The following is a 10,871-nucleotide window of genomic DNA, read 5'->3' on the forward strand; positions in this document are numbered from 1 at the left end:
TTTTTTTTTGGTGGAACCGGGGATTGAACTCAGGCCCTTGCACTTGCCAGGGAAGCGCTTATTCCACTGAGCCATCTCCTTGTCCCCCTAAATTACATTGTTACAGCTGAAAAATTGTAATCTCTTGCTGGATGTAGTGGCACATGCCTGTAACCCCAGCACTTAGGAGGCTGAGACAAGAGAATGCATCCAAATTTGAGGCCAGCCTGAGGGACATACATGAGCTCAAGGCCTCCCTGCACTACATAGTGAGACTCTGCCTGAAAAAAAAAGTAATCTCTTAAATTGTAAAGATACCATAAGTCAGTACTAATAATGGTTGAAACTGAATTTTAAATCACAGAAAAGGAAATGTTTATTTTTAAAAAATGAAAGCACAATGAAGGTCAATACTACCATCAAAAACCTAATTAAATAGGCAGGCTGGTGGCATGGACCTGTAGACTTTCTCAGCTACTCACTGAAGTGGGACGAGTACCTGAGACCAGGTGCCAGATGAGCGACACGGGGTGACCCTCGTGCCAAAAAAAAAAAAAAAAAAAGTGCAAGGGCTGGGCATATAGCTCAGTGGCACAGCACTTGCCTGACAAACATAAGGTCGTAAGTTTGATTCCCAGAACGCAAACAAAAATGACATTAATTCTTTACAAAGGTGCAAGATTTAATTAAACCCCCACTTGAGATTGGAATTATAATCAGTTTTTTAATAATGTTTTTAATTAAACATTCACTGTATTTTTAAAATCACACCTCATATATATTACAAGTTACACATTAGATTGATGTGATAAAAAATTTCCAGGGTATGCCTTCCTCTTAGTACTTAATCTTCTGTAAAACCCACAAAACAGTAACTACACACTCACAGTGCAGAGGGTGCACTCACCTTTACAACTGACGGCAAATAAGACCACCCCAGCAATGCCATCGCCCTCTGGGACGAGCTCAGCTCCTAGCCAACAGGTGCCCTCGGGATCCGAGCCATCGCATCTGACCCACAGGGGCGGGAGGGCAGCGATGGGCCGCGGGACCTGCAGGTGCGTCATGTTAGGGTTGTGAGCCATGGTGTAGAGCCCAATGAGCTGTCTGCAAAGCAAGAGCAAGAAAGAAAAGACCACAGTTCTGGGCGGAGCGCACGGTGCAGGGGCAGCCGCACTCAAGGCTCCACATTTGATCCCTATGACCACTAAGGGGGAAGAAAAAGAATTTTTTTATAAAAGATACCATGAAGGAAGGGTCTCCCAGAGAGAAGAAGCTGGAAATGAACTGATTAGGGGCACCAACATCAATGCGTAGTATCTCGCCCAGAGGAAAGGGAGCAGAACTTAGCAAGCTGACAAGAACACACACCAGAAACAACAGTGTGACTGGCAAACAACCAGTCACACAACTGTATGAGGCTGCACAGGAGCTGCTGCAGGGAGCACAAGGCCTGGGGCTGGGGGCTGAGGGGGCAGAAGGAACAGAAAAAGGGTGCGAGAGAAGCTGGTGAAGCGAGTGGAGCCAGCAGCTGTACCAGAAAGTGCTCAAGATCACGGTCCCTCGGGCCCTTAAGGAAACCTGATTATAAGCCCTCCATTGGATAATAGTACTGTCATAATGTTAGATTTCAACTTTTTTTTTGGAAACAGGGTCTCAGTATGCAGTTGAGGCTGGTCTAGAACATGCGGTGATCCTCCTGCCCCAGGCTTCCAAGTGCTGGGACTATTGGTGTGTCTCCACAACTCCTGGCCTAAATGTCCTGGTTGTGATCATGGTTCTATGGTTACATAAAAGAACGTTGTAGTACTTGTTCTTACGAAATACAGCAGCAACACCTCGCTTCACAAACACTTGCTTCTGTTTGTAAACAATTTAGTTCGCAAGGAAAAGGGTTCAGCAAAATTTTGATTTGTTCACAAACTCTATCGGGTGACAAACATAACCACAGCCATCTTCCCCACACAAACACAAATGCAGCCATCTTCCCCTAAATCATACAATAATCTAAGTTCATCAACTAAGGTACCTACTATATAGGATGAAGAATTTAGGAGTAAAGGAACACAATGTCCCCAAGGCAGTATTGCTACTTCACTTAAAAAACTGTGCATTTATCTATGGAGCACATGCAGATCCTCCTGTGCATACACGCATACACTGTATTTCAATTGCTATGTACATTGTCCAAAGATACCACAAAGCTGTCATGACAGATCATAACATATATGTCACACGCACATCTGCACATAAACATAGACTGTTTTGCCGCTACATGTCTACTTGGACAGACAGGAAAGGAGAGAAAATGACAGCAGGTTCAGCAAAATATAAATGGCGAATCTGAGTTAGGCACATGCAGAGGCTTCTGTATTATTCTTGTAATTTTTCTGTAATTACAATGGATATCTAAAATTACTCCAAAATGTGGCTTGACTTTCAATAAACTTTCCAAAATGTGGCTTGACTTTCAATCATGTTTAGGAAAGGAGTTTCTAAGGGATTTCTCTTCAAAAAGAAAGTACAATAATTCCAGAAGGAAGAACTGAAATGCAAGAATAGCAAAGAAATGACAGCAAAGCAACTCTGGCTGAAGAAATCAGTATGAACAATGGAGAAAAGAAGGGGCCCGACTGCAGCCTCCACCCCAAAGCTGTGAGAAGAGATGGATCAACATAGTGATGTGAACAGACAAAATCAAAAGAAGTCTCTGTGACTTCTGTGACAGTTGTTACTGTTCTGTCATGATTATTTTGAGCTCTGTCTCCCGGAGCTCCTGTGGCTGGACTTGGCCTCCACGTACGGCTACAACACAGGGAGGCAGAAGGGGAAGCTGCCCAGCAGACGGAGCTGCAGGGTTCCAGCATCTGGGTGCGTATGCTCTGCAGCGCTCTCACCACTGCTGCCCGGGCCACTAAAGGCCAGCAGCTCCCGTGGATCAGCAGGACAACTGAAGTCCCCTGAATACTTCAGATGCCCACTGGGAATAGCAGCAGCCTGGCCAAGGCCCTGCAGGGTGGTAAACAGGCTCCAACAGGTCGCTTGTGAGGAATCTGGTTTCTCACGAAGTACTAAAGAGCCAGCAAAGGGCTGGAGAGATGGCTCAGTGGTCTAAAGTACCTACTTGGAACAAGCTTGGCAAAGCACAGGGACCGCAGTTCGATCCCCCAGCACCACATGCCAGCCAGCCCCGCCCCCTGGTGGGCTGAGCTGGCCACACACACACAATAAATAAATGTAATAAATAAATAATTAAAAAATAAATAAATAAATAAAGAGCCAGCAAAGGGTATTTAAGCAGGGAGCAAGATGACAGAGATTGGGGGTAGAAGGCTGGGGAGATAGCTCGGCGGTCTAAGTGCCTCACTGGCAAGCCCAAGGACGTGGGGTAGATCCCTGGTATTGCATGCCATGCAGGCCCCAGAACTCCAGGTACACCATGTAAAACCAGGCATGGTGGTGCACACCTGTAATCCCAGCTCTGGGGAGACTGAGACAGGAGGATCACTATGAGTCCAAGCTGCATAGTGAAACTCAGTATCAAAAAAAAAAAAGATCAGGCCTTGATGAACATAAGTCTAGGAGCAATGAGGAAGAGAGGCTGGGAAGGAACCAGCTTGGACACATGGAAAACCGTAAAAAGTAAAGACAAGAACTGGCAGAGAAGGGCGGAGAGGAAGGTAACTGCTGTCTCCGTGACTGAGAGCTGTGTGCTACCAAGCAGAGCAACCTTAGCCAGATGCACACATCTCAGGGGAGGCAGAAGAGGGGATATCTATACCTATGTATCTATCTGGGGATAGATATATTTTTTCATGGTTTATAAGAATGCTTCAATTTAAGTCCTATCCAAAAGCTAGGTATAATCCCAGCACTCGGGAGGCTAAGGCAGGAGGACTGCTACAAGTTCGAGGCCAGCCTGGGCTACAAAGTGAGTTCAAGGACAGCCTGAACTATATAGTGAAATCGTCTCAAAAATAAATAAATTAAATTCTATCCTCCAAACTTGCCTTTATACTGAGAAAAACTTACCTTGCTCTCCCAACTGGTAAAGGAAGTGGCCCAACATTCTCACCAGAAGAGAAATCAGAAATAGCAGTTTCTTCAGACTGTAGCTCTTCAACATGACTTGTTTCTTCTTTTTCTAAAGGCTTGAAAAGGGTTTTAAATTATTTAACCAGACGAAAGACCCTTTAAGATAGGCCACTTTCTTCACCACTAGACAGTGTCTTACAAACAGAACATAAACTATCCATCTAATTCCTGAGCAGAGCCGACTGGGTTATGGCAAGAATCCCAGTGAGTCTGGGTGTACCAGAAGCACCTCCCACTGCCCCTAAAGACACTGGTTTCACTGCTACTGGGCTAACAAGCATCTGCTGCATCCAGAGAAGTACAACCACGAGGCAACGGTGAAGAGCCACGGGAAGCCCCCAAGACACCGCTCACTGCACTGGGCCTTCCCAAGCCCCAGACCGGAAGACCTCCTTTCCGGGAATGAGCTCAGGCCCACTGTCCTCACTTCTTGCTTCACTTCTGCTCAGGGCTCCCAGCTCCCACTGGTGGTACAGGGTAATCCGTTTATTTATTAAACAGTTCAGCCTTGGCAAGAAAGACAGTATGTGTTAACATTTCTTAAGGGGGGCCTGCGGGTTAGCTCAGTTGTTTAGGTGCCTGCTGGGGCAAACCCAGTCAGGTGCAGAGGACCACGGTTTGACCTCCAGCTCCCCATGCCTTATCAGACCTGCCCTTAAGGCAGCCTGAGCCAGCCAAAAAAAAAATTCTTGAGCCTCAGTAGTAGTAGGTACTGTTATCTAAATTATCTTTTATTCCTCATAAAAATACAAAGGTAAGATGCCATAATTGGCCAGGCTAGTAGGGAGGCTGAGGTAGGAAGATTGCCTTAAAAACAAATAAAAGCCACTATCACTGTCCCCAGTTAAACAAAGTGGATCTTTTTTTTGAGACAGGTCTCACTATGCAGTGCAGGCTGGCTGTGAGCGCACTTGTAGCCCAGGTTGGCCTCAAACTAGCAGCAATCCTCCTGGTGCGGCCTCCCGAGTGCTGGGATCATACGCGTGCACCCCACACCTAGCTAACAGGTAGGAAAACAGAAGTGTCCCCTGCAGATACAGGTGCCACATGGCGAAGCCAACATCTGCTCGCCACTGCTCCCAACTGCGGCACATTCCTACCGCAGAATCCTCCACAGCAGTAGCGTGAGATGAGCTATTAACACACGCAACACTCTGGGTGCATCTGGAGGGCATCATACTGAGTGAAGGAAGTCAAACCCAAAAGGTGATTTTATTCATGACGTTATTGAAAAGATGTCATGAAACCTACAATGCAGGGAAAGGGCTCGGTGGTCGCCAGCAGGGAGGACACGATCATAAAGGGCTCCCCCAAGTGAGCCAAGGGAAGGTCTGGGGAGACCACCCGCTCAGCATCTCCACTGGGGAGTGAGCACAGCCTATGTGTGCGATAAACTTCACAGAACAGAAGAAAAAAGGCATTTTTACTGAATTAATAATTTTGCTTCTTTCTGTTTCTTAATGAAACTACGAGACAATCTAAAAGTACGTATATAGTTGATATTATATTTCCACAAAACAGCAAGGTACTTATTCCTAAAAGTTAGTATCCTCTTTTACTAATGCAGTAGAAAAATGTGTATGCTTGAGGTTATTCCCAGGGAACTGCCTTTGGGCACCACGAATCTGAACCACTGCTTACCACTTTTTCCACGATGAAGACCAAGTCATTTTCACCTAGAAGGCCTTTAACAGGGTTTGGTTGACCCTTGCTGATCAGCTGCACTTGAACATCCGCCTGTTAGAGACAAAGGCCAAGCAGTGTCACACAAAGATTTATTTTCATCTAGTCGCTGTCACAGCTCTGCTCATGCCTCGAGCCCTCACCCCACCCCCCACAGTGCCCTGCAGAGCACGCCTGTGCTTGGGGCCGCACCACAGCGCTCCGCTCTCGACTGTTAACAGCTGTGCTCCCTGATATGAGCATTCTACTGATACTGCCCTTGCTGCTGATTGTACGATGCCACTTAAAAACTTGAATGTAGGGGCCGGGGAGATGGCTCAGTAGCATAAGCGCTTGCCTGGCAAGCACAAGGGCCTGAGTTCAATCCCTGGTTCCGCAAAAAAAAAAAAAAAAAAAAAAACCTTGAATGTACTGGTTTATAGGTACTATATGGTTTTTATTAAAACCCAAAACATACTTACTTTAAAAAACATAAAAACAGCTTTTTAAAACAATAAAGGAATATCAGGGATGTTTTATTTTTTTGTGGGTACCAGGAATTGAACTCAGGACCCTGCACTTGCCAGGCAGGTGTTCTACCACTGAGCAGTATCCCCAGCCCTACATAGCTTTTTTTTTTTTTTTTTGCGGAACTGAGGATTGAACTCAGGCCCCTGCACTTGCCAGGGAAGTGCCCATTCCACTGAGCCATCTCCCCAGCCCTCTTTTTTTTTTTTTAATTGAGAAATAAATATGAATGAGACAGTTTCACAGCTGATTAATAGGACAGTTTTGATAGTCAATACACTGTACATTGTTATCTTCTTAGTGGTTATCCATAGTACAAGAAGCACACAGGATATTCTGTCCACACACTGTTAGTGCACCTCTTTCTTCTCATTGAATTGAGTGAAAGTAGCTGTAAATTTATCTATTTTGTATATATAAATACAAAATGATCTTTCCTTTTATTCTTTTTTTGTGTGTGTGTGTCCTGTCAGAGGTAAATATTCTATTGGCATCTAAATACCCTACATAGCTTTTTTTAAAAAGAGAAGTTTAAAAAAAAAAACAAAACTGCCCATAATCCTATTGCCTAGGATAATCACTACTGTTCTTAGGTCGGTTGGTTTATAATGCTGCCAGATATCTTCTGAAGGCATATAAATAATTTTTTTTAAAACTTCAATTAGTACATTTGCAACACATTCCATACGTACAATCTCTGTTCTTTCTGTCCCCTCCTCCTTCCCCCCTTTCTCATCTTGGTCCTCTTCCCATCTGCAACCTGTCTCTCTCCCATTTCCTACTGTCTATCATTGACCTTTATTTATATGTGGGTCTCCCATTTACGAGAAGCCATGCTATATTTAAGCTTGTATGTCTGATTTATTTCACTTAAGATGGTCTCAACATACAGCCATTTTCCTACAAAGGACCCATTTATCCTTTATAGCACAAGAGCACTCCACTGTGCATAAAGACCACACTTTCATCACCCACTCACCTGCTGATGGGCAGATGGGCTGTCTCAACGATTTTGTTATGTGCTCGCTTTGCCACTCACACGTCAAGATTTAGTTATATGACCTGTTTTGCTATAAATGGGTATGCAATGGCCACTGCACTACGACTTTAACTCTTTCAGGACAGCTGCTCAAATGGAACTTCTGCTTTGAAACAGGGTCTTGCTAGTCCTGCTGGCCTTGAACTCCGTGATTCTGCATCAGCCTGCTGGGTGTTGGGATTGCAGGCATATGCCACCCTGCTCAGAGTGGGATTTCTAGTCTGCTTTGTGAGGAATTTCCATTTTTTACTCATGTAGTAGTTACACTAGTTTAATTCTAATCAACAACATAGAAAGGTTTGTTTTTTTTGGCAGCCTCACCAGCATCTGTTATTAACTGACTTCCTTCTCCTTTTTTTTTTTGTTTGTTTTTGACACAAGTTCTCAGGATGTAGGTCAGGTTGGCCTTGATCTCACTTTGTAGCCAAGGCTGGTCTCAAACTCCCAGCAATCCTCCTGCCTCAGCCGACCAAGTGCTGGGATTACATGCGTGTACCATCATCTTTTTTTTTTTTTTTTTTGCGGAACCGAGGATTGAACTTAGGCCCTTGCGCTTGTCAGGGAAGCACTTATTCTACTAAGCTATCTCTGCAGTCCCCCCCCCCCTTTTTTTTTGTACCAGCAAAAAGAACTCAGGATCTTGAGCTTGCCAGGCAGATGCTTGTGCTGCTGAGCTACATGCCTGGCCCTTTTTTCTTTTTTTAAATGTATTTGGTACAGGATCTTACTACACAGCTCAGACTTGTAGTGATGCTCCTGTTTCAGCCTCCCCAGCGCTGGGATTACAGGAGTGCGCCATTACGCTTGGTGGCCAGCTCAGCACATCTGGAGGTGGGCTGGCAGGGCAAGTGGTGCAAGGGATTGAACCCTGCTTCCTGCACCAGGCACTTAAGTCTGCTGAGCTAACTCACCTGTCCTTTTTCCTTTTTGAAACAGGGTCCTGTTACGTTGTTCAGACTGACCTTGAATTCACTGTATAGCCCAAGCTGGTTTTGAATTCATGGTGACCCTCCTGCCTCAGTTTCCTGAGTGATAAGATTACAGGTGTGTGCCACCACACTCGGCTATTATTTGATTTCTTGATGACAGTGATTCTTTCGGGAGGAAGATAGAATCTCAGCATTGTTCTAATTTGCATTCCTCCAATGGCCAGAGATGTTGGGTTTTTTCATATAGTCACTGGTAATTTATACTTTCTATTAATTTCACTTGTTTATTTTTAGTTGGGTCTTTTATTTGGGGGGAGTATAATTTGAGTTCTTTATGTATATATTCTAAATATTAGCAGTTCTTTTTTCCCACTGTACAGGTTGTCTCCTCACTCTCTTACCTCTCATCTGTTGATGCTCAGTATGATTTCCTATCGGAATCATGTGTAACCAACGTTCTGTTCACAAAGCTCGTGCCTATGCCTACGATGTCAAGGGTTTTTATCTATTTTATCTTCTGGGTTAAGTGTTTCTATCTTAATATTTAGATCTTTGATCCGTTCTGGTTTTAGATCAGTGCCTGGTGAGGCACATGTCTAGAATTAGTCTTCTGCACGTGGACAGCCGCTTCCACAGACCATTTAGCTCATGTGCTTTAACCCCTCTGTCAAACATCAAGAATGGCAGAATATGCCTGGGGTTATTTCTATATCTTGAATTTTGCTCCACGGATCTACATGTCTGTTTTCATGACAGTACCATGCTATTTTTATCACTGCAGCTTTTATGTAACTTGAAACCTCCTACTTTGCTCTTGTTGTCCAAGATTGCTATTCTAGGTCCCTTCCAGATGCATATTAATTTTAATACTGTTTTCTCAGGCTGGGGAGATAGCTCGGCAGTGTAAGCACCTGCCTGGCAAGTGCAAGGACCAGGGTTCAATCCCCGGTATTGCATGCCACGCCAGCCCTGGAATCCCAGGAGCACAGTGCCAGCCCCAAACAGGCGTGGCGGCCCACACCTGTGACCTCAGCACTGCGGAGGCTGTAGCAAGACCCTGTATCAAATTAATAATTTTTTAAATTAAAAATAAATTAATAAAGATTATTTTCTCTATTTCTGTGAGGAATGCTATGGGTATTTTGTGTGTGTGTGTGTGGTACTGGCGATTGAACGCAGGAACCTGTACTTGCTAGCCAGGCGCTTAATCTATTGAGCTATCTCCCCAGCCCTGTTGTGGGTATTCTTATTGGGATTGTATTAAATCTATTTATTTATTTATTTTTCACTTTTTTTTTTTTTGGTGGAGCCAGAGATTGAACTCAGGCCCTTGCACTTGCCAGGCAAGCACTTATTCTACTAAGCTATCTCCCTGGCCCGTATACATTAATTTTAGAATCTACTTCATTAATTAACTTATAGATATACATTTTATGTCTCCATCTAAGAGTTTAATTATAAAATATTTGGCACATTTCAGACTCTATATAAATATATGAATATTTAAAATAATTTGTTCATAATCATCAAAAATGTTCAAGCACCCAAAACTTTCAACCCACAGTAGGTCACACTGAGCGGCTCTACCCAGCAATACCAGGCCAGGCACTGCTGACCCAGGAAACAGAGAGCAGCCTGTTAGAGACCAAGAGCCAACTGCATCCCAAACCCACTCATTTATCACAAGGTGTCAGCGCTGCAACTAAGCCTGAATCTGAGGTTTTAGTTTAGAAAAAACAGCTCTTGTACTGGCCTACACGCTGACATAGAGTTCAGGGAGCCCACTGCGACACGCAGGCCCTCAGCTTACCACCACTGGCACAGGCAGTCCGCAATGCATTCCACTAAGTGCAAGAGCCAGACCCACAGGCTGTGTGATTTTACTTATATATGACTTTAGAAAAGGCAAAGCTATAGTGAAAGAACACAGGTTTGTAGCTGCGAGAGACTAGTGGTAGGGGGAAAGTCTGACTATGAAGACAAATGAGAAACTTTTCAGACTAAATATATTTATCAAAATCCAAAGACCTGTACAAAAAGGATAACATTTAATGTGTAAGTTCACCTCAATAAACCTGATTTAAAACTCCTCTATTTTAAGATTGAGGTATATTTTAAAACCAAATAAAGTGCTCATACCTCATAGATAAATGGCTCTTTATAGACTCCTTTCTTTTCTTCATTAAATTCCCTGAAACACAGAACCACAGCTTGTTATTTAAATTCACAAGTTAACCAGCACTTTCTATCTGCATGGTATGAACAGAAAAAGAAAAGGCAAACTACTAATGGAGGTCCAAAGTCATCAGTGGAAAACGGTACAAATTAGGTTTAGAAGAAAAAAACAAAGCAACCAAAAAACTTATTTATTTATGTCTGTCTTTTGGGGACACGGTTTCGCTATACAGTTCAGGCTGGCTCTGAACTCCCAGCGCTCCTCAGGCCTCAGTCCCCACAGTGCTGGGATTACAGGTGTCCCACCATGCCCAGCCACCAGTCTTTTATTTTATTTATTTATTTTTTTAATTAATTATTTATTTATTTTGTGTGTGTGTGTGTGTGTGTGTGTGTGTCCAGCTCAGCCCACCAGGGGGCGGGCTGGCTGGCATGTGGTGCTGGGGGATTGAACCGCGGTCCCT

The 10,871-nt window shown here is 44.0% G+C and overlaps 1 protein-coding gene across 1 annotated transcript in view; it reads right to left on the reverse strand.

The window, feature by feature from the left end:
* Zwilch (zwilch kinetochore protein) overlaps positions 1 to 10,871 on the reverse strand; it is a 34,755-nt gene that overhangs the window by 16,125 nt on the left and 7,759 nt on the right. Inside the window, exons 2-5 of the mRNA XM_023712640.1 lie at positions 10,372 to 10,423; positions 5,716 to 5,811; positions 4,012 to 4,130; positions 887 to 1,086 (exon numbers count right to left, since the gene is read on the reverse strand). Of these exons, the coding sequence (XP_023568408.1) occupies positions 887 to 1,086; positions 4,012 to 4,130; positions 5,716 to 5,811; positions 10,372 to 10,423 (467 nt within the window). The remainder of the gene's footprint in view (positions 1 to 886; positions 1,087 to 4,011; positions 4,131 to 5,715; positions 5,812 to 10,371; positions 10,424 to 10,871) is intronic.

The sequence above is a fragment of the Octodon degus genome, unplaced genomic scaffold (genome assembly GCF_000260255.1).
Source record: "Octodon degus isolate 3935 unplaced genomic scaffold, OctDeg1.0 scaffold00026, whole genome shotgun sequence".
NCBI classification, from domain to species: domain Eukaryota; kingdom Metazoa; phylum Chordata; class Mammalia; order Rodentia; family Octodontidae; genus Octodon; species Octodon degus.